General features: G+C 49.1%; 1 protein-coding gene across 8 annotated transcripts in view; it reads right to left on the reverse strand.

The window, feature by feature from the left end:
* PISD (phosphatidylserine decarboxylase) overlaps positions 1 to 24,209 on the reverse strand; it is a 43,242-nt gene that overhangs the window by 2,751 nt on the left and 16,282 nt on the right. Inside the window, exons 1-4 of one of the 8 annotated variants that reach the window (XM_025474630.3) lie at positions 7,795 to 7,954; positions 3,567 to 3,789; positions 1,571 to 1,736; positions 82 to 318 (exon numbers count right to left, since the gene is read on the reverse strand). In XM_025474630.3, coding sequence (XP_025330415.1) covers positions 82 to 318; positions 1,571 to 1,736; positions 3,567 to 3,616 — 453 coding nt within the window. In that variant the 5' untranslated portion in view covers positions 3,617 to 3,789; positions 7,795 to 7,954. The other 7 variants (XM_025474633.3, XM_025474631.3, XM_025474634.3 and 4 more) reach the window with 7 other exon arrangements.

Here is a 24,209-nt window from a genome sequence, read left to right on the forward strand (position 1 = left end):
GACTGCCGGGACAGGTTCCCAAAGGCCCAGGTAAGAATCCCACTTCTGGAGGAGGGAGCACAGGGCGGGGTGGGGCCTCACCACGCTGTGCAAGCCACACACAGGCCGGGCCTGCGGCTTCAGCTTGCGCCGGAAGAACTCGCTGAGGTTGCGGTAGTGGTGCAGGTCCTCCACGGCGGCCTCCTTCATGTTCACCCCGAAGGTCCAGATATACAGGCTGTAGACAGGCCGGCGCAGCCAGTGCGGCAGCTCCACCTGGTTGAGGCGGCCCCAGGCCCGCGACAGCAGGCGCGTGGGCACCGACTTGTACAGGGCCACCTGCAGGCCGCGAACAGGCAGGTGAGCGCACCGGCCCGCATGCCCCCAACACCTCTGCCCCGGGAGGCCTAGGCACCCCTCGATGGCTTTGTGATGTGGTTGCTTCCCACTAGGAACCAGACTGAGCTTCCTAAACACTCACAAAGCGAGTACTGGCCAAGACTGACACAGTTGCTTAAACTCAGGTGCCTCAGTCATTTTACGCACCGGTCCAGTAGCAAGAGTCCCGGGCCCCAAGGAGGGAATGCCAGCACGGTCTTCCTTCTTTAGGAAGGCAGGGTGTCAATGGCTCTGCTACCTGCACAGAGAGGCTGTGGCCCAAAGGGTACACAGGCCAGCCTACAGCCCAGAGCACATGTTCTGGCCTGAACAGGACGCAGAGGAACCCCCTCCATACCAGGTCAGGGACTACGGCGTGCACAGTACCACTGTCACCAGAGCCGGCACTCCAGGCCTGGCCACCGAGCTGTATGCACCTGGGGCTACTCCCTGGAGGTAGAGGGGAATCGGCCCCCTGGCCTCCCCCCACCTCCCTGCTGCTGTCTGCTGGCACCCCCAGCCAAACTCTCAGGGCCAGGAGACCTGGAAGTGGATGCCTCTTAAACCTCGGGTGCCGCCACCACAGCAGGACCTGCCTCTAACCAGTGGCTGCGGCTGTCAGCCCGACCTAGACATCAAGTCCCCAGGGTGTAAAGGTAATTTCATTCCAACTTTAAACACCTCTACAGTGTACTGAGTGGCGCCCCAAACTCCTCCCAGCTGACACCCATCGGAGCCCAGGGTTCCTGGCTTGAGGTCAGCCTGCCCAGAGACCCCAGGGAGCTAGGCAGCCCTTCCCCAGCCCTGCCTGGGGCTCTAGGTCCATCCACACCGAAGGGGCCCAAACAGGCCTCGGCCTTCCAAAATCATCCCCTGGTAACCCCTGAATTAATTTGCACTCTTCTCAAAATCACCCCTAAGCTCTCTTCTGCCTGAACATGGGAAATCAGACACCGTTTTCTGAATGCCCAGCATGGGTTCCTCCCAGAAGCAGAACCCCCAAATGGCACAAATGCAGGCAAGGAAAACAGGCAGCATAGACAGCAAAGCCGTCAAGGCCACCAACCAGCCCGTCAGGGTGACCGTCCCAGAGGGCTCAGCACCCCTATCACCTGCAATCTGACAAATGTCTCCTCCGTTTCTGTGTCCTGGGTTGGGGGGGGGGGGGGGGATCGGGAGGGGTGAAGGCCGGGCCAACAGCCTGTGCACTTACCCTGCTCACGGGCCTCCATCCCACCCGGCTGAGCGGTCGGAGGGCACCGAAGGGCAGGAGGTAGTAGAGGACCGTCAGGGGCCAGGAGCGCAGTTTCAGGGCAGGTCTGGACATACAGCTCAACTGTCCCAGCCTCCGCCTCAGGGCCAGCTGGGGGAAGTGCAACCTGCAGAGCAGATGTCCATGCATGGCCAGGTCAGCGGTCAGGGGCTGGGAGGCCCCGCCCCACCCTCCGCAAGTCTGCCTCTCCACGGAGGCCAGCAGCACTGGCTGTGGCCCCTCCACCCAACACCGTGCTGCGCTGGGGGCGTGGCTGCCTTTGTTGGGCCCACTTCCATCCCAGTCTCGCCCACCTGCCTACCAGCTGAGGAGGACCGGGAGTCAGAGGCAGCACCGGGAAGATGGGGTGTGCAGCCTGCATCACAGCCCCCCCACTCCTGGGACCAGCTCTGCCCGCAGAGGCACCAGGGAGACACAGTCTGATCTGGAGCTCCAGCCGAGCAACAGCACAGAGCGGTGGGGAGTTACTGCAGCCATTGCACTGCAGGTTCTTGGCAAACCTCTTCATGGCACCAGGCCTCATCTCCTCATCTGATAAACTAAAGGGTTGGGCCTGACAAGATCCCAAAGGGAACCCTCCACGAGCATGCACCTGCACACATGTGCACCCAAAACAGCTGAAGTTCCATCCACCTGCTTGGTCTTTTTACCTCAGATCAGGTGTTCAAAAACAGACCCAGAGCCTGATGGGGGGAGCCTCCCCACCAACCCTCAGACCACCCTCCAGGTCTGCTGGGGCTACACACACACCTGAGCCATGCCCCTTCTTTCGGTAAAGGTAGTGGGTCTTTCCCCATACCCCACCAGCCCAAATTTAGTGCATCCAGCAGAGGCTCAGCCTTGTGGGGATCCTAGGGGCTGGGTGGGCCTTTCCACCAGAACTTTGGCCTCCTGACACCCAAGTCCCCTGGTCTCAATACCAGGCACTAGAAAATGCTCCTGAGGGGCAGCCCGGGTGGCTCAGCGGTTTAGCGCCACCTTCAGCCCAGGGCGTGATCCTGGAGTCCCGGGATCGAGTCCCACGTCAGGCTCCCTGCATGAAGCCTGCTTCTCCCTCTGCCTGTGTCTCTGCCCCTCTCTCTCTCTCTGTGTCTCTCATGAATAAATAAATAAAATCTTAAAAAAAAAAAGGAAAGGGAAAGGGAAAGGGAAAGGGAAAGGGAAAGGGAAAGGGAAAGGGAAAGGAAAGGAAGAAAACGAAAATGCTCCTGAGGCCCAGTGCGGCCACCAGGAGACCACATTCCTACCCACTCTGGGACGGTTCCTAGGCCTCAGTTTCCTCATCTGCAAAAAAAACTGCATTCAACTGGAAAAATCTAAGGCTCCCATCTGCACCTTTGTGCTCTCAGAGGAGCCACGTCCTCTTGCCCCCAGTTACTGAATAAACCAAGGAACAAAGAGGTATCTCAGCTGATACTAAAAAAGAAAAAAATAGAGGAGAACCAAGCTGATGGCCGGGCACCTGCTGTTCAATGATGGCACAGCTCTCCAGACTCCCTCCCTGTGTTCCTTGTCTCCCACCCCACCCCACCCCACCCCACCCCATCATGTTTACAAAAGGTCCGGGAAGGTGGTAGGGGCTAAGCAAAGCTGAACAAATCCCCACTGTCCCCAGGGCTTCCCCCACCGGCCCTGATCACTGCAGAAGCTCAGGAACCAATCCCAGAAGAGCGGCAGCTTTCCCCAAGTGGGGGGGGCACCCGGGGTGGGGGCCTGGGTGCAGCAGACACTAGGCCACCAGCCCGCTCCGCCTCCCCAGGTACCTGAAGCGGGCTCTCCGACTCAGGCCCCCGGGGCCAGGCCCCTCCAGCCTTGGGGGCTGATCCCCTGGCCCCCTGCTGCCACTTCCACGGCGGGGCCGCTGGACGTGAACTCTGACCTTCCGGAGGTCGTGGCGGGGCACAGTGGGGTTAGGACGGGGCCGGCGGCATCTCACCATTTCGCCGCTCCGAGCTCAGGTCCTCGCCGTGCCTCTGACTGACACATGGTGGGCGGCGCCAGGCACACTCGCCTTTGTTTCTCCTCCTTCCTCCCTTCCCCCCAGCCAGGAGCTCCTGCGCTGTCACCACTCCTCCGGCTGGCAGCCTGGTGGCTGGTGGGCGGCTTCCCAGCTTGGTTGGGTCCGGGCCAGCTCAGGGGGCGCAGGTTAAAGGTCGGGGCTATTGCAAAGACAGGCACTGGTCACACATGCTCGGGAAGCGGCGGGGGCCCGGGACACAAGCCCCTGCCCTCTGCCCACTCTGTCCCCAGGCTCAGCCACCTGCCCACTCCAGGGAGCTGATGGCAGGGAAGGGACCAGGTGCCTGTGAGCCCAAGAAGCACAAGTGGGAATCTGAGCCCGGTGCTCCAGGCGGGCACCCAGCGTCAGCCTGTCTGTGGCTGGGCAGCCCCTCCCTCGCCAGGACCTGACCCATTTTCCATTCAGGTGACGAAGTAGCATCCGAGGAATGAGGGAGCAGGAAGGCAGGAGAGGCACAGGGGGTTAGACGCTGGACACCTACCTGCTCCAGCTCTTTCTTTACTGTCCCCCTGGGCCTCAGAGCCGCCCATCCCCGGTACCAGCCCTCCCCCCGCCGCCCGCAAGGCCTCCTCAGATGAGCACACATATGACCTGACCTGAGGGAAAACCAACCAGGACAGAAGCCCAAAGCAGCCCCCCCTCCCCATCTTTGCTTTGGACAGCACTTTGGCCCTGCCTGGTGATCTGGGAGGACACGCCCAGCCTCCACAAGGCCCTCACAGATAACAGGGAAGGAGAACAAACATTCCACAGTTGCTGCTGTCTAAGCCCAGGGATAGTCAAGGCCCCACCCAGCCTGGCCTCCAATCCCAACTGCAAGCCACAGGGGACAGGCGCCTGCCACCGTTTTTAGATGCAAAGATTCGGGCTCTGAGGGAAACTCCCAAGGCAGAGAATGGACCCAGCCAAGGACTCAGTCCCAGGCCAGCGCTGACCCTCACACAGCCAACTGACTGACCGAGCAAAAGGCCCCACTCAGACATGGCTCCACTCACACCAGGGTGAAATGTCCGATGCCCAGGCAAAGCCACCTCAGCCAGAAGTGAAGATCCCAGCCCCTGGAGAGTCAAGTCCCTGGGAGTGCAGTGTGCAGTGGGAGCCAAGGCTGACTAAGGTCCGAAGGTCAGCATGGATTTCCAGCCCTGACCAAGGAAGTGGCAAGGCCTGGGCTACCCCGGGCCTAGACCCCTCCAGCAGAGATCATCTCCCCAGGCCACTAGCCTGAGTGGCAGGACAGCTCACTGTGGGTGAGCCAGGACGATGCCCATCCACCCAGCCTCACCCAGAAGCAGCTATGTACACAAGTCTCCTCTGTCCCAAGGGCCAGGCCCAGGGACCCATGGACAGCCCCATGTCTATCCTCCACCCATGCTGAGCCTCCTGCTAACTTCCTCATCCGTGACAGGTCACCTCATCTATATTGCTCATGTACTGAGCACACACCCTGCCACTCCATGGCCCATCAGGCCATGGCGCCGCCCCACATGGACCTTCTGTCAGCATCCTGGGGAAACCGGCCCAGAGGGGGTTAAGGGCCAGCAGGGTTGGGCACAGCACCTGGCTTCCAGGACAAGGCTCTTCCCCCACTCTAGAACGCTCAGACTGAGTACATACTTGAGATTCGCAGTGGGCAGTGAGGCCTTATGGGAGAGGACAGGAGCCCCAGTCTCCTCTTGCCCATCTCCCTCACTATCCTACCACATGGGGCAGTGACCATGGCAGCATGCAGCCAGAAAGGCACATGCTGGAGCACCCTAGCTTGGCCCAAAACTTCAGGTCCTCAAAGCAAATTCCTGTGTGTGCCTCTGCCATTTCACTCAACCTAGGGCCTCCAGTCCAGGGACTTAGGCAGGCCACAGCCCAGGAGAGCAAGGTGGGCCCTCACCCTTCCTCCTGTAGTGCAGGGTGCTCGAGGGGCGCACAGCTTCTAGACTCTAGAAACTGCCCCCAAAGGCTGGAAGGATGTCCCCTGTCTCCATCACCACTCTACTTCCACTTCCAAAATGGGACCGGAACCAGACTGTCAGGCTTCTTTCAAATCACCATGCATGCCCCCAAAGGTCCCCAGGGAGCAGACATGAATTCACCTGTCCCCCCAGCCAACAGGCCCGGCACCCTCTGTCCAGCTCAAAGCTGCAGGATGGAGGGAAAGGGATCCCTAAGGATCATTCATTCCTTCTTGCTTCCCAAAGGCTGAGCCACTTCCTGGGCCAACAGTGCTCCTGCCCTCCCCATTTCAGTGCCCCACTCTCCCCCACACTTGTGATGACCCTTGGAGCCCAAGCCAGAACTTTCTCGCTCTCAGGCTCCCTAGGGTGGGACTAGGGGCTCAGGCCAGATGAGGAACCTACAAGGAGGTCACCCTGAGGCAGGGAAGTACAGACACCTTCCCTCTGTCACCAGTCTCAAGGACACTGTAGAGAAGAGCTGTGAGCTGTGACCAGTAGGAATTTAAAGTTATCACAAGGCCTAAGGGCCAGCCACGATGAACAGGAGAGTTCAGAGGCTTTTGTAGGGGACGGGAACAATCCAGTTACTGCAATCCTGGCTGCCTTGCTGGCCCTGAGAGCTGGTACAGGCCTTGCAAGTCACAGGTGCTCTGTGGCTACCAGTTTCCTCATCTGAAAAACGGGAAGGGTCACTCCTCCTGCTTGCCCCCTCGAGGCTCAGATCATAGCAGTGACCTTGGTCCAGAACTCTACTCTGTTCAGAAATACCACGCCTCACTTCCACCCAAGACCTTGGTGCAGCCTCATCCCCTGGACCAAATTCCTAACACCTCACCTTCATTTCCAAACCCACACTCTGGGAGGAGAGAGGTTTGCTCCCAAAGGCAAGATTGAAGGCACGGAGTAGAGGCAGCAGTTCTGGAAGAGCCCAAACCCAATGGCCCTAAAGGACCAAGTAAAAGGGTCACCTTTGTCTGGATGTCCTGTTCCCGAGCGGTGATCAACATCCCCAAGTACCCCTCATAGCTTGTGATGAAGGCAACACTACCCCCTCAGTGGAATGGAACATTCCAACTGAAGTTAGATGGATGGACCCAGGCCAGTTACCAGTTACGAGAGGTGTGGGGGGCAGGGAAATTGCAGGAGGCACGTTCCTGCCTGGTTCTCTCGGACATTGGTGGATTTAGGTGTGGGTTCTGGCAAGGCCAGGAAGGCAGGAACAGAGTCAGGACTGTCTGCCCACACCTCCCCCCCATTACCCCCAATTCCCTGAGCACCAAGGGCCTTGCATCCAGGTCCATGTTCTGCCTACCTGAGAAATTTGCTCTTGCTCCCTGAGCAGAACTCTCCTTGGGTGCCAGGATCACTCCTCCTGAAGCCTCAGCCGAAAGCCTCGGAGTCCCCAAGTCCTATGTGCACCTGCCTGCCTTTCTGAGCCCACTTCCACCCTGGAAGGCAGGGCTACTTTCCTCCCCCAGCTCACCTGAAGCATGACACAGGCACCTGTATCCAGGGGGACCAATCACCCCTTCCTCCCTGTGTTCCAGGGCCAGAAGCAACAAACTTCAAACACAGGGAACAGGGAAAATGGGTTCTCCCCAGGAGAAATGGGTGAGCCATCTTGGGGAAGCCCTCAGCAAGAGAAGAGGAAGCAAAGAGAAGGGCCCAGAGACGTTTCTTTCAAGCCGGTGGCCAGGGAAGGGCGGGTGAAGGATGGGATAGTACTCCCCACAGCTCAGGGCTTCCTTAAATACCCCAAAGGAAAGGAACCTTCTCAGAGACGGGGCTCTGCACAGAGCAGCGTGTCACCCCCTCTAGGCCCCCGAGGTGAGGAACTGGGAACACCTCCGGTCCCCACCCAGGAACAAGGCACTTCCCTCCCCACTGGTGCCGCCCGCCCGCAGGCAGCACTGAGGAAGTGGCCCGGAGCTCTCAGCGCGGGAGGGGACAGGAGCCCCAGCCCAGCGGTTCCCCTTTCCCCGCGGGAGGGCGGAGGGGGGGTCCGCAGGAGATGCTACTCGACGCGGCGGAAATGAGCTCATCCGGCACAGCCCGTGACCCACCATGTGGGGCAGGGGAAGCCCGCGACGGGATGGAGACGGCGGGGGGGCTCTCGGCCCAGTGCCCCCAGCTCCGAGGGGCGAGCAGCACCCAGCGCGGCCGGCGCCGGCCCCAGCGCTCGCGGGCTCACTCACCGGCAGGTGGTCCTGTCCCTCCGGGCTTCGGGCACTGACTCTCAGGGAGACTCAGGGAGGCACCGCTCGGGAGGAAGCCTCAGCGGGCGGGCGGGGATTCGCTCGGGCCACTCAGACTGCCCAGGGGCGGGGGCAGAGGGCGGACACCAGACACCGGCAGACAGACACGCTCCGCCCTCGGGCCCAGGCACGGCCACCGCACCCAGGGCCCCTTTAAGAGGAGGGGCTGCGGCCAGGGGACCTGCCCCACAGGTCACGGGATTTCTCGGCAACACCTCCTGGGCCAGGGGGCTGTCCTCCCTGCCCACCCCCACCCCAGGGTAGTCCCAGGCCCCCACATGTGCGTGACATCTCCCAGGGTCAGCTTCCTGGGACTGAGCAGAAAGCCACCTCCAGCCACCTTTTCTAGCCCTTGAAATACAAAGGCCTCTAAGTCCTGGATCCTTCCCACACCCCATCCTGAAGGCACAGGCTGCCCCCAGCCCCACCCTCGCCCCGCTCCTCCTGCCACACTATATCTGGTGTAGACCAAGGGACCAGACCCAGTAAGTAAGGTCCCCTCCAACCTCGGGCTGCGAAGAACTTGTGCAGTGATTCGTGCAGTGTTTTTCTTCCCTGCTAGATGGCAGGGCCCAGCCTAGGGGGTCAGCACCTTATCCCCATGCCCACCAAGCACTCTCGCTCCACTAGAGAAAGAAGAAACCTGCTTAACATTTTCTAGATGAGACAGTGTGTCTGACCAGAACACAAAAGAAAGAGTGTGGAATTCGGGAGCCGGATTAACACCTGGCTGGGAAGGTCAATACCCCCTCCAACAGTCAGACTGCCTCAGAAGGCTCAGTCTTCTGCTCTAGACTACTGATCAAGAGTAGGAAGTTAGGGAGTAACTTCCTAACTTCCTCTGACCACTGAGAATTTGGTTTCTAAAGCAACATCTGGAACAGGAAGAAAGGGCCTTTTGGCTTGTGAAGAGATGGGCAGCTGAGCACAGGCAGCCTGGAACAGGACATGGTGCTGTGCAAAGGCCCCCACACCTGTCCTCATCTGGATCCACCCCAGCAAGTGACAAGCTACAAAACTGGGATGCCGCAGCATGGAGAAGGCCAGAAGACAATTAAGGTCCCTCCTCATGGACTTCTAGAATACTGGACACCCACAATGCAGAGTAGGAACAGGGCAGCAGCACTATGTAGAGTTCCAGCCCTCTGGGGTTCGGGTTCCAGGACATAGCTGGTGAATATCTGACATGGGCTACACTTCAAAGTCTCCTAGCCTGGGCCCACTGCATTCTCTGAGCCTTCGTGAGACTTAAGATCCATTCTTACCCCAGAGCTCCAAGCAAACACACTGTGACAAGGATAAAAATGAGTTAAAGCGAAGGAAGTTAACACAGAATCCAGGTAACACTAAATTCCAGAACCAGAGAGATCCTGGAGGACCATTCTAACTTCCTCAAAGCTGCCAGTGTTTCCAGATCAGGCTCAGTCCAAGTTACCCTAAAGAGAGAAAAACAAAAGCCCAGGTTCTGATTTGCTGAGCAGCCTGTGAAGCACCAATGCTCTTCCTGTAAAATGAGCAACAGGGCCCCTGCACATCTACCAGAGTTCCTTTATAACCATTCTAAGCCTCTCAGGCAGATTGGTGTTTAGAAAACTCATAAATTCAGGATCCCTGGGTGGCTCAGTGGTTGAGCATCTGTCTTAGCCCCAGGGCGTGATCCTGGAGTCCTAGGATCCAGTCCCACATGGGGCTCCCTACAGGGAGCCTGCTTCTCCCTCTGCCTGTGTCTCTGCCTCTCTCTCTGTTTCTCATGAATAAATAAATAAAATATTTTAAAAAAAAAAAAGAAAACTCATAAACCAGCCCTAAGTCTGTCTTGACATCAGCCTTCTAACCTGGCTTCCACCACGTATGTTTCAGTAAGGAAATGCCTTCTAGATTCCAGACAATAGTTAAAAATGACCTCTGGGAAAAACAAAAGCCCTTTGGTAAGTTTACATTCCCACCCTCAATCTGGTCCCATCTTACTGGGACGCCCCTGTGTGGGAGTGCCACCTAGCGCCACTTCAAGGCTCTGCAGGCCCCAGGCCATTTGGCCACCAGCATCTGTGAAGGGGCATCCCAGGACAGTGAAGCCACTGTAGCTCCCTGCTGAAGGGATTTCAGGCACTACTGTGCCAGGGGATGAAGGTAACGGTGGGGCAAGGGTGGCAGGTGCTGTCTGCTAATTCCCATTCCCTGGGGGCCAGAAGAGGCCTCCTGAGGAAGACTGGTGATGGCTGGTGTCTCATGGCTGGCACAAGAAGCCATGGGCAAGTTAGCCTCTCAAAAGTCCGGGCAAGGAGCCAGAACAAGCATGACTTGCCCTCAGGAGATTTCCTCATCTGAAAGCTTCTCCCAGCCCTTGCCAAATTCCCCCCTCAAATCTATGCATGTTTGTTAGTCCCACCAACAGCTCCTGGAAGACGGGTCCTGGAGGAGGGGTGGTCTGCAGCATGATAAAGGAAACAAAGTGATCTTTGGCAGAAGAGCCTAGCAGAAAGCTCCACACAGGGCCCTGAAGGTGGAGGATCCAGTCCAGCCACCCTGGACTCCTTCCAGCCCCAGAGCTCAGCTTTGTCTTGTTCCTCATCTTCTTCGGGCAGAGTCCTGGCTCTCCCACACACTGGCTGCCCAAAACCTTGGGAGGCAAGTTGTTCCCGAGAGGTGAAGGATACAAAGAGCTGTCCTGGGCTGGAGAAGGCAGGGAAGAGGTAAAGGCCCGAGGAGGGGGGCCTGGGGCTGGCTGCACTCCGGCAGAGCCTGAGTGACCTGGAGGAGTGGCTGCCACAGCTCCTCGCGGGGAGGGGCCCTGAGGCCCCTGAGATACCCTCCTGCCCTTGAACGAGCCCAAGATCCTCTGAGGACAGAGCTGGGCTGTAAACTATACCTGAGCGGGCGAGAGGGATCTACTTCACTGCCAACTTGACTGTGCCCACTTCAACATCCACATTTCCTCAACACCTCTTAGGTAAGAAGTAAAACAGTCTAGGCATACCTTGGAGATATTGCTGGTTTGGTTTCAGCCTACTGCAATAAAGCAAATACCGCAATAAAGCAAGTCAAATGAACTTTTGGATTTCCCAGTGGATGTCAAAGTTATGTTTTACATTTATACCATATATTAATATATTAAACACGCAACAGCATTGTGTCTAAAAAGCAATGTACACGGGCACCTGGGTGGCTCACCACATTGGGCTCCCGGCTCAGTGAGGAGCCTACTTCTCCGTCTCCCTCTGACTCTCCCACCCCGGCTCATGCTCTCTCTTTCCCTCAAATAAATAAATAAATAAAATCTTAAAAACAACAAAAAAGCAATGTATGTAATTTAAAAATATGGCTAAAAAATGTTAGCCACCATCTGAGCTTTTAGCAACTTGTAGTCACTGATCACTGTAACAAATATAATAATGAAAACATTTGAAATATTGCAAGAATTACCAAAATATGACACAAAGTGAGCAAATGCTGTTGGAAAAATGGCATTGACAGACTTGCTAGACTCAGGGTTGCCACCAACCTTCTATTTGTAAAAAGAACCCAATTATGTTTGAAGTGCAATAAAGCAAAATGCAAAAATGAGGTGTGCCTGTACGTACTGAATCTCTACTCCCTGCCAGCATGGGATGAGGTATCTACACATACATCTTTCTCATTTAATAACCTTATGAGGGAGTTAATAGCAGCCTGTTTACAGATGAGAAGAATAAAGCTATAGTAATTATATAAAGTTGTAAAAAGTGCAGAACATGTTCAATACTGTTCAGGGTCCCAGACACCATAGCACAGAGGAGCATGCCAAGTGCAGGCCAATGGGGCTGCAGGTGGGTGGGCAGGACACAGGGACAATGGGCACAGGACAATGTGTGGGCACAGGCTGATCTGTCCTCATTCCTTTTCACAAACTGGAATGCAGCACCATACATTTTTTTATGGTTCTAAACTAAGGCTGGAAATAAGAAAGCAGTGCTAATGCAGGGCATGAGCGTTTATACGCACCCAGCTGCTCCTGACTGAGGCCTATTGTCTACGCTGCGGGTCCCTGAACACCTCCTTGCCACAAGCCCCATGGCCAGTCCGAAAATGAACAACAAAACTAAGCTGTTGTTATGCTTAAATACAAACTGCAGTATTTAGAATTGAAGTTTCATAATGACTGCAATGTACTTTCAAACATTTCAGAGAAAAATAAAAAATATATATACACATACACAGAGATAAAGTAGATATGATAAAGGTGTGTATGTGGGTATAACTTTATTCTCTCAACTTTCCTACTCTGTTCTAAAGTGTTCACATTATAAGAGTTGGAAGAGTTTGCTTTAAACTACAGAAAACACTTAAAATTCTGTTACTGGGTAGAAAAACCCAAGACCACATTCCACATGCAGAGCTTCTACTGCTCTTAGTGAGACAGTACAGCCAGGCCCATTCTCAGCATCCTCTGCTGCTGCTTCACACTGAGGACCTCAGGACTGAACCACTTACTTGCTGCCCACTCAGCCCAGGTATATTCATCACCCTCAAGTGCCTGGCTCCATGCTGGGTGCTGGTGCTGGGTGCTGGTGTTCAAGGCGAGAGCCCTTTGCACGTAACAGAAGAGGCCAGATGCCAATCATGGCTCGCTCTGCAGCCATCAGTCCATCCCTCTCTGTGGAGTCACTTCAGAGGCTAGCAGGAAGAGGGACAGGAGGATTGCTTCCTCCCCAATGGGCCCATCATTTCCATCAGGCCAGCTTTCCCACCATATGCATCTTTGTTCTTAGGTCCAATAGTCAAGGAAAAAAGGACACCTTGGAAATGCTAGACCAAGGAGTCTATCACCAGATGTCAACCTGCATGGAACTCAAATCACCTTAGGTGTTCACAGGAAACCCTGGAGGTGGCAGGCTGCACAGCTACGCACTCCTCCCCACCCCACACCCCCACACCTGACATCCGATGTTACCTGGTAACTTTAGGTTTATAGGTGTGACACACCTTCCACCCCTCTTGTTAAGAAGTGCCTATGAAGGTTTTGGTTCCCTTTTTGACAACGAGGACAAAAGAACAATGAGGACATAAAAACGCGTATCCACAATCACAACTGCGACACAAACTCAGAATACATGACAGCTCCAGGCACACCTGGTTGGCTTCTATCCTCTATGCTGTTCACTCAAAGCCAGCTCTCTGCGGAGATCCGTGTCAACCACCCTCCTTTCAAGGCCAAACATCAGACCTGCACAGCCTAACTGAACAGGCACTCTGACCACAAACCCAGAGCTTTTCCAGGACATCATGGGTTCTTGAAAAGAAACTCCTGGAAGCAGCTCTCCTCCAGGCTCTCTGACCACCTCAGCTCCTGCTCTAAGGGCAGGGAGTCTTCGTGGTTTGACAAGGCTGGGAGCCCTGTTTCTGGAGGAGCATGGATTCCTTGTTCCATGCCATTCAGTGTAAATGTTAAATTTACAAATACTCTGAGCCAAGATAAACATAGAACAAATGTGAAAAATGCTGAAGTGGACTTGCATTTAAGAAAAGCAAGTTACAAACTGAATTAAGGTACCAGGGTCTAGCTGTTCCCTATTTTTTCTACAGCTCTATGTGAAGAGAGCTACTCCACCTCTCCATCCGCTCAAGTCAGAAATCATGAGTCATTTCCCATTTCCCCCCAACCAATCCCTCAGTGCATCCTGTCCACTCTCCCCTCAAAATACACCCAGAATCAAGCCCTTCCCCCACTCCCAGCTCCCACTCTGACCCAAGCCACCACCTTCCCTTGCTGGGATACTATCAGATCCTCCCTCAGCCCCCCTGCCTCCACCCAAGCCTTCCCGCAATGTATTTCCTCAGCAGCCAGAGCAACCAGATCAGAACATGCATCATTCAACCCTCACTCAGAGAACAGGCCCAGAGTGATACAGTCCTCCAGGGCTTGTACTGCTCTGCCCTCTGCACCTCCAGTCACAAAGGCTCTTGCTCTTCTTCAACAGTAACAAGTATACTGTCCATCTCAAGACTCTGCCTGGACTGCTCTCCTCTCAGATGCCCCTTGGCTCACCCTTCTTGCTCCTTCAGTCGCCATTCAGGGGACACTAAGCAACACACCTTCAACACACCTACTACCTACCTACCAACCTACTTCCTTTCTTCTCTCCCTCCCAACCTACTTCCTTTCTTCCCTCCTTTCCTCCTTCCCTCCCTCCCTCCCTTCCTCCCTTCCTTCCCTGAAAGCCTCAGACCAAGCATGGCTCTACCCAACCCAGATATCTGTGCCCACTACCTGTCTGAGCCTTCTACATGGCATTTGAACCACTGGACATGTCCATGTGTCCATTTGTTTCTTATTTGTCTCACTCACTAATAAGGGAAGATCTGAGGACAGAAGCTCTGGTTCTACTCACTAGTGTATCTCCAGTATCTCAATAAGGCTTAGTGTATAGATGGAACACAAAAATATGTTGAATGAATGAGTGATTTCAAAGGGAATCATGTTCATCTATGACAACTTCTGTTTTGCTAATACCCAATGTGGTTCATATACTCAACAATGCCAACTACAAATAAGCACAATAATTTTAGAAGCCACACACATACCACAATCCATGGTAGGCATCCAGAGAGAGCAATTCTATACATAGGCATTTGCCCTAATGAAAAAGCTTATGTGTGAGGATGTGCTCTACAACATTATTCATAATGGCAAAATCTACCAGTGCACCACAATCCACTGTGAAAATACTTAAGATTCTTTCATGCCACCTTGCAAAATCATCCCATATAGCAATGCATATAAGGCAAAAAGGTATAACACAAAACAGGTGTATCTACTTACAGAGAGACAAAAAGTGAATGTATGAAAAATAAAGCCCAAGGTTATGCACTCATAGTCATATGGTGGGAAGGAGAGGGGATCATGACTGTCCTGTTTTTCAACATTCTCTCATAGTGTTATATCATCTCTGTCATTTTTTAAAAAGATTTATTTATTCATGAAAAACACAGGGAGAGAGGCAGAGACACAGGCAGAGGGAGAAGCAGGCTCCATGCAGGGAGCCCGACATGGGACTCGATCCCAGGTCTCCAGGATCACAGCCTGTGCTGAAGGTGGCGCTAAACCACTGAGCCACCCGGCCTGCCCTCATCTCTGTCATTTAAAAGAGGAGAGATGAGAGATGGTGAGATGGTGAGATGAAGATTGGTGAGATGTGGAGAAACCATAATCCTTCTGTATCGCTAGTGTAAATGTAAAATGGTACAGCCACTGTGGGAAAGTCTGGCAGTCCTTCTGAAAGTGAAACACTTATGACCATATGATCCAGCAATTCTACTCCTAGGTATATACCCAAAAGAACTGAAAGCAATGACTCAAGCAGATACTTGTATACCAGTGTTCACAGCAACACTATTCACAAAAGCCAACTACCCAGTGGATATGACCAAGTATGGATAAATAAAATGTGGTACAAATCCATACAATGCAGTATTATTCAACCTTAAAAAGAAATGAAACTCCAACAGATGCTACAATACAGTTAACTCTTGAAAAACATAGGGCAAATGTATGATTCCACTGACATGAAATACCCAGAATAGGCATATATGAAATACCCAGAAACAGTGGTGATTAAGGGCTGCAGAGGTGGGGGGCAGGAGAAAAAAACAGTATTGTATAATGGGTACAAAGTTTCTGCTTGGGACAATGAAAACGTTCTAGAAATAGTGGTAATGGAATGTACTTAATGCCACTGAATTGTGTACATTTAAAAGTGATTAAAATGGGAAATTTTATGTCAATCTCCCACCAAAATTCGTATGTTGAAGTCCTAACTCTCAAAGGGAAGGTGACTGGAGATGGGGCCTTTGGAAGATAATTAGGTCATGGGGGTAGAGACCTTCTGATTTGATTAGTGCCCTTATAAGAAGAGACAGGCGAGAGCTTATTCCCTCTCTCTCTCTCTGGCATGTGAGGACACAGTCTACAAGGAAGAGGGCTCTCATCAGAACCTGACTATACTAACCACCCTGATCTCAGACTTTCCAGCATCCAGAACTGGGACACAGTAAATTTCTTCTATTTAAGCCACCCCTGTCCATGGTATTTTGTTACAGCAGGCTGAGCTAAGACAGTCCATTTTATCAAAAGTGAGAAAAGAGAAAGAATCTTTTCTTTCTCAAAAAAAGAGAAAGAATAAAGAGACCGAGACTGTGGGTAAATACACAACACAAAAATATTCTGGAATGGTTTCTGTGAGGAGAGGAAGAGAGGGTACCGTTAGAACAAACAGCAAAATGACTCAGAAGAAGCTGATGAGAAGGGAGAGATGCCAGAGGGGGTTTGAGGAGAGCACATGGACCAACACAAAGACAGACACATACACAGAGGGTAGAGGCAATGAGGATACATGGTGTACAACAGGAGCAACATGAGGAGTAAGGGTGGTCCCCATATCCCTCTCCTTTAGCTGCGCTCCCCAGAAATCATGGATCATCAGTTTCACGTTAATATGACCTTGATCTCTCCTTTCCTCCCAAATACTTCTCTCAGCCAGTGAGGAAAGTGAAGTCCCTGTTACACATGTAAGGGACTTGCTGGATGGCTGCAGCATAGGGAATGGGGCTCTAGCTGAGCTCAAAGTACAGGAGCAGAGGGCAGCCGATGCCTTATCACCCCAACAAAGGGGCAGAAGGGCAGCCGGTGCCTTATCACCCCAACAAAGGGGCAGAAGAGCCTTAAATGGTGGTAACAGCTTCTATAAGCAGTCATTCCTGAAATATAAATGTGATATTGTGATTTGTAAAAAATATATATTTGGTCATTCATTTGAGCAAAACATATTTGTTAATAACAATTGGTCATGGTTCCTGGCTCATAGCTCCCCAAACCTGTGGAATTTCCTGAGTGACAAGAACAATGGAAGCATCTTTTGTTATACCATGTAGTCTTTTGTCCTCAGCTCCTAAAATCAGTTCAGAGCCATAAAGGTAAAATGGGTGTCCTGTTATTCATAAAATTCCCTTTCTATCACTACTGGGTTTATGTTAACAAGGTGACTTTGGGAAATCCTGTAAGGATAGGGAACCAACAACTAAAGAGGGGGGAACTTTCAGTTGCAACCCCTGACCTGGGAGAGGGGTGGGGAACTGGATGTGGAATCAATCACCATTCGCCAATGGTTTAATTAATCATTCATGTGTATGTAATGAAACTTCCATAAAAACCCAAAAAGATGAGGTTCTGACTGCTTCCAGGTTGGGGAACCAGAAGACTTCCATGTGCCACTGGGCAGAGCCCCAAACTCCATGAGAACTGAAGCTCCTTTGCGTGGGACTTCACCCCAGGTATCTCTGTATCTGGCTGTTGATTGGTTATCCTTTAATATCCTTTGTGATAAACTGGTAATCTATCAAGTAAAATGTTTCTCTAAGCCCTGTGAGCTGCTCAGCAAATTAGGTGACCCTCTTTTTTTTTTTTTTCTTAAAGACTTTATTTATTCATAGAGACACACAGAGAGAGAGAGAGAGAGGGAGGCAAAGACACAGGCAGAGGGAGAAACAGGCACCATGCAAAGAGCCTGACGTGGGACTTGATCCAGGGTCTCCAGGATCACGCCCTGGGCTGCAGGCGGCACTAAACCGCTGCGCCACTGGGGCTGCCCAAATTAGGTGAACCTAAGAAGGCAGCGGAAACCTCTGATTTACAGCCATTCAACCAAAAACATCAGGACTAGGAAGCCTGGGAGGCTCAGTGACTGAGCATCTGCCTTTGGCTCAGGTCATGATCCCCAGGTCCTGGGAACGAGTCCCACATTGGGATCCCCACAGGGAGCCTGCTTCTCCCTCTGCTATGTCTCTGCCTCTCTGTATCTCTCATGAAAGGAAGGAAGGAAGGAAGGAAGGAAGGAAGGGAGGGAGGGAGGGAGGGAGGGAGGGAGGGAGGAAGGGAGGACCACCAAGACTTGCAATTGCCATCCAAAGGTGGTTAGGGTAGCAGTGTTGTAGGACTGCGTTCTTAAGCTATAACTCAAAAAAAAAAAAAAAAAAAAAAAAAAAAAAAGGCTATAACTCAAGGAGGGGGTGGTTGGAACCTCCAATCTATAGCTAGTCGGTCAGAAGCACAGGTGACAACTTTTGATGGCATCTGAAGGTGGAGGGTGGGGCAGAACAGACAAGAGTCTTGTAGGACTTGAGCCCTTAACCTGTAAAATCTGATGCGATCTCTAGGCAGATAGTGTCAGAACTGAGTTGAACTGTAGGACACCTGGTTGGTGTCAAGAGAACTGCTTGTTGGTGTAGGGAGATACAATCCCCCATCCACAATCACATATGTTGGAATTGGTTCTAGAACCCTTTAATGATAAAACAGACCCCTCCAAATGTCCCTGCTGAAATGAGTTTTGCTTATTTGTAATGAAACCAAAGTTACTATGTCAATAAATAGCTAGGTTCTCTAAGGTGGAGAAAGGAGGGAGCTATCCAGAGAACTTCATAAATCTACAGAGGGGTCTGGAATCCCTGGCTGAGGATTAAGCAATGTGTGTATCTAGGGTTAAATTCCATGAGACACAAAAAATGATCAGAGAGCTATAAGGCAAATGATTCCCAGAGCTCACACAAGACAGGAGACACTTGCATTTCAACCAGCTAGATGGAAAGTACTCACTAAATACTCCGGAGATTAGGAGATAGCCCAGAAGGGTCATACTTTAGTATACGCAGTAGGGCTAGACTAGTCCAGAGTAAAGGCTATGTATCCTAACAAAGCATCAAAACAAGCCTAAAAGGATCAAAGTGATCCACAAATCAGTTAACTACCTTCTAAAATAAAATCTATCAGTGTTTGATGGAAAACAACAAAATCGAGCATTTGACAAAGTAAAACTCACAATGTATAGTACTGAATCAAAATTACTACACACGTAAAGAAGGAACAACCAAGAAGGGGGGAAAATATCAGCCAGTAGAAGGAGACCCAGAAATAACACAAGATGATGAAATCAGGAGAAAAGGACTTTGAGACATCTATATAAACAAGCACAATAAGCTCAAGGACTTGTAGGAAAACGAGCATAATGAGAAAAACAGAAGACATAAAAAAGAACCACTTCTAAAATGAAAAGTGGTATATCTAAAATGAATTTTTCTACCAAAAAGCTTCTAGAATAAGTGAATTTAATTTAGCAAGATCACAAATTCTCACATATTGCTAATGGGAATATAAAGTGGTTCAATTACTTTCAAAATAGTTTTTTAATTTCTTATGAAGTTAAATATATATACTTCCCTATGACCAAATAATTGTACTTTTAGGTATTTACACAAGGGAAATGAAAAAAAGATGCCCATATAACATGTATGCACAATAGTCAAAAGCTGCAACCCACCCAAATGTCCACAAATAGTCAAAAGCTGCAAACCACCCAAATGTCCACCAACAGAAGAATTAAAAACAATTTGGGTGATAGTCACCCAATAAGAAACTAGTTAGCAATAAAAATGAATGAAATCCCAAAAAATGCAATAACATGGATGAATCTCCACTTCATGCTATGAAATAAACCACATATTAAAGTATATTCCATTTATTAAAACTTCTTAAAAGACAAATCTAATCCATGGTGACAGAAAGCAGATGAGTGATTGTCTTGGAACCATGAGTGGATACTGACTACAAAGGGGTACAATGTTCTCTATTTCAAGTATGGTAGTGATTACACAGTATATACATTTATCAAAAAAACCAATGAAATGACACATATATGAATGGCACAGAACAGAGCGTCCAGAAATAAACCCACCTTTACACAGTCAATTAATCTACAATAAAGGAGATAATAAACAATGGAGAAAGACCATCTCTTTAAATAGTGCTGAGAAAACTAGACAGCCTCATGCAAAAGAATGAAATCGGCCCATTTCATTATACCATATACAAAAATAAACTCAAAATAAATAAATCCTACAAGTAAGACCTAAATCCATAAAACTCCTAAAAGAAAACATAGGCAGTAAACTCTTAAATGTTAGTCTCAGCAATATTTTTTTTTAATCTGTCTCCTCAGGCCAGGGCAACAAAAGCAAAATTAAACTGGGACTACATCAAACTAAAAAGCTTTTGCATAGCAAAAGGAACCATCAACAAAAAAGAAAAGGCAACCTACTGAATGGGAGAAGATATTTGCAAATGATATTCCTGGTAAATACATAAAGAATCCCTACGACTCAACACCAAAAAAAAAAAAAAAAAAAAAAAATCAACCAATTAAAAACTGGTCAGAAATCAAGATCATTAGTCATCAGGGAAATGCACATCAAAACCACATGAGATATCATCGCCTCACACCTGCCAGAATGGCTAGTATCAAAACAACAAGAAATAAATGTTAGCAAGGATGTGGAGAAAAGGGAACCCTCATGCACTGTGAAATGTAGAAATGTAAATTGGTGCAGCCACTGTAAAAAACAGTATGAGGATTCCTCAAAAAGTTAAAAATAGAACTACCAGGGCACCTGGGTGGCTCAGTAGCTGAGTGTCTATCTTTGGCTCAGGTCACGATCCCGGGATCCTGGGATTGAGTCCCACCTCAGTCTCCCCCACATGGAGGTGCTTCTCCCTCTGCCTATGTCTCTCTCTCTCTCTCTCATGAATAAATTTAAAAATAATAAATACATACATACATACATAGCTACCATACAACCCAGAAATTCCAACCCTGGGTATTTATCTGAAGAAAACAAAAAACACTAATTCAACAAGATATATGCATCCCCATGTTCACTGTAGCAGTATTTATAATACCTAAGATATGAAAGCCATCTAATTGTCCACAGACAAATGAATGGATAAAGATGTAGTATATACACACAGTGGAATATTATTATTCAGCCACAAAACAGAGTGAAACTCTCGCCATTGTGACAACATGGATGGGCATGCAAGGTATTATATTAAGAGAAATAGAGACAATATCATACAATTTCATTTATATGTAGAATCTAAAACACAAAGGAAAGGAAAACAGAAACAGACTCATAAATACAGAGAACAAAGTAGTGTTTATCAGGGGGCAGGAGGCTTGGGGGATAGGTGCAATAGGTGAAGGGATTTAAGAGGTGTAACAATTAGGGATGCCTGGGTGGCTCAGTGGTTGAGCATCTGCCTTTGGCTCAGGGCATGATCCTGGGTCCTGGGTTCGAGTTCCACATGGGGCTCCCCACAGGGAGCCTGCTTCTCCCTCTGCCTATGTCTCTGCCTCTCTCTGTGTCTCTCATGAATAAATAAAAAAAGTTTAATATTAAATAAGTCAGGTACAGCAGAAAGAACAGTCAATAATTTTCTATGGTGACAGATGGTAACTTATTAGGCACTTATTTTGGAATATACATAAATGTCAAAGCATGCTATATGTACAACACTAATATAATATTTTATGCCAACTATATTTTAAAAGCAACAATGAGGGCAGCCCCGGTGGCACAGCAGTTTAGCGCCGCCTGCAACCCAGGGCGTGATCCTGGAGACCCTGGATCAAGCCCCGCGTCGAGCTCTCTGTATGGTGCCTGCTTCTCCCTTGTCTGTGTCTCTGCCTGTCTCTCTCTCTCTCTCTCTCTCTCTCTCTCTGTGTCTCTATGAATAAATAAATAAATAATCTTTAAAAATAAAAATAAAAGCAACAATGAACTGTATATTTAAAAAGGGTATGTTTTACTGTATGGAAATAATACCTCACTAAGCGGACTTTAAAAATTAAAGCATTATTTACAGTGGCCAAGACATGGAAACAACCTAAGTGTCCAACAGATAAACAAGTTGTATGTGTGTGATACATATACACATGCACAGGACATATATACATACATACATACAATAGAATATTATTCAGACAGAAAAAAATGAGGAAATCCTACACTTGCAACAACATGGATGTACTCCAAAGGCATTATGCTAAGTGAATTAAGTCACGCAGAGAAAGACAAATACTGTATGATTTATTTATATGTAGAATCTAAGAAAAACAAAAACAAATAAAAGTTAAAAAAAAAAAAGAAAGAAAAGAAAAAAGAAAAAGAAAAAGAAAAAGAAAAAACCAAACTCAGAGGAAAAGAGATCAGACTATATAGAGTAAGGGGAGAAAGGGAACTAGAAGGACAAAAGGTACAAATTTTCAGTTATAAAAGAAATAAGTACTAGAGATGGAATGTACAATATGATGCCAATAGCTAGCACTGCTGTCTATCACATAGGAAAATAAGAGAGGTAATTCTAAGAGTTCTCATGATAGGAGAAAATTTTCCTTTTCCTTTCTTTTTAAAATCCTATCTATTAAAAAAAAAAAAATCCTATCTATAGGGATACCCAGGTGGCTCAGTGGTTAAGTGCCTGCCTTCGGCTCATGAGTATGATCCCAGGGTTCTGGGATCAAGTCCCACATTGGGCTCCCTACAGGGAGCCTGCTTCTTCCTTTGCTTATGTCTCTGCCTCTCTCTGTGTCTCTCATGAATAAAAAAATAAAATATTTTAAAAATTAAATTAAAATTAAAAAAAATCCTATCTATAGAGATGACGGATGCTAGCTGAATCTATTCTGGTAATCATTTCAAAATATATGTAAATCAAACCATCATGCTGTATACCTTAAACTTACATAGTGAAGTATATCAATTATTTTTCAGTAAAACTGAAAAAAATTAAATCAGTTTTGAATAGCCAAAAAATATGTAAGTAGAGTGAGACATTCTGGAAAGACATACTAATGTTAAAAATGCTTGCTTGCTTTGGGAGAGTGCAGATGGGATTAGTAGGTGAGGCAGAGTGGAAGACTTTTTTATGTAAACCCTTCTTCATTAGTATTTGAATTTTTACATGATTGTGTTTCATTAAAAAAATTTAAAACTATCTCATTAAAAATAAAAATTAACAATACATATTCCTAAACACCCAAAAGCCCAGAAGGTTAGTTCCTCAAAATATGAACTGTGGTTTCCTGTGCATTGTCGGATCCTGGGTCATCACTGTTTCGTCTTCCTATTTTGCAATGCTTTCTGGTTTTCAAAAAATGAGCATTGCCTGGGCGGCTCAGAGGTTGAGCATCTTGTCTGCTTTGGCTCAAGGCGTGATCCTGGGGTCCTGGGATTGAGTCCCGCATTGGGCTCCCCATAGGGAGCCTGCTTCTCCCTCTGCCTATGTCTCTGCCTCTCTCTCTGTCTCTCACGAATAAATAAATAAAATCTTTTAAAAATAAATAAATAAAAATTAAAAATAAAAATGAGCATTTATCTGTATAAGAAGACAAATAACAAAGCTATTTCTACACTGAGGAAAGTGATGCCATATATAAAGAGAAAAAGAGTGGAGCTGCTGGAACCTGGATGCCTCTCAACAGGCTACTTCTTACTTTGCTGCTAGTTACAGAACTCCCTTCATAGGTTTCATTTCTACTCAGCCAACTGCATGAGCTTTTTTCCCTAACATGAAAAGAACATGACTCTTAGAGCAAAGAACTTAAAAATATTTTCTTAAATGTATAAAAAAACAGAAATCAGGAAGATGAAACAGCTCACCCAGTGCCACAGCTGAGCTCAAGTCTCCTCACACCATGTCCCACACCCACCTGCCCGATGCCCCTCTGCAAGAGCTGTGCCCTCTCCCCACACCCAGAGTAGAACTTGCAGTGAGTAAAAGTGGCACAGATTTTGGAGTTATGGTTTCTTCTATACTGTTGGGAAGCGAGGAGAAGGGAGAAGGCAGAAGACAAGGCAAGACAACACAAGGCAAGGCGGGAGAAAGAAAGGTAGGAAGGAAGGGAGGAAGGACTGACAGACTTAAATTGAAATAAGGGAAGATATGGGCATAAATCCTTAGCCCCAGGGGCTCATCTCGGCACAACTACCAATCTGTCCTCTCTTGAGCTCTTGAGATGCCAGACTTGACTGAGGGATATGAAGAGATTATATTCCAGCAAAATCACCAGTAGAATTTTCATTTGCCCCTTAAAAACACAGCCCTGACAGAAACCTTACAGCTCATCTGCCCATGGTTCCTAAATCTGGCTTATCAGAATCACCAAAGGGACTTTTTAAAAACAAAGATCTTGAGCCTTGCCCAAACTTTCTAAATCTCCAAGGGTGAGACCAAAGAATCCATAGTTTTTAAAGCTCCCCAACAATTCTGATGATCAACCAGATTGGGGTACTCTCATTTTTCCTGAGATGGACAGTGATTCGGTGGGGGCAGGGGTGGGACTGGGATCCAGCCTGCAACTGCCAATCAGCACTCTCCCTTCTCCTGACCTGCTGCCCCTCCTGAAATCCTACAATGTCTACTCAGAATCCAGACCATATCCCTTTCATAAAGTGAAATGCTGGCATCCTGCCTATAAATCCAGCAGTCC

Source organism: Canis lupus, chromosome 26, assembly GCF_003254725.2.
Source record: "Canis lupus dingo isolate Sandy chromosome 26, ASM325472v2, whole genome shotgun sequence".
In the NCBI taxonomy this organism is placed as follows: Eukaryota; Metazoa; Chordata; class Mammalia; order Carnivora; family Canidae; genus Canis; species Canis lupus.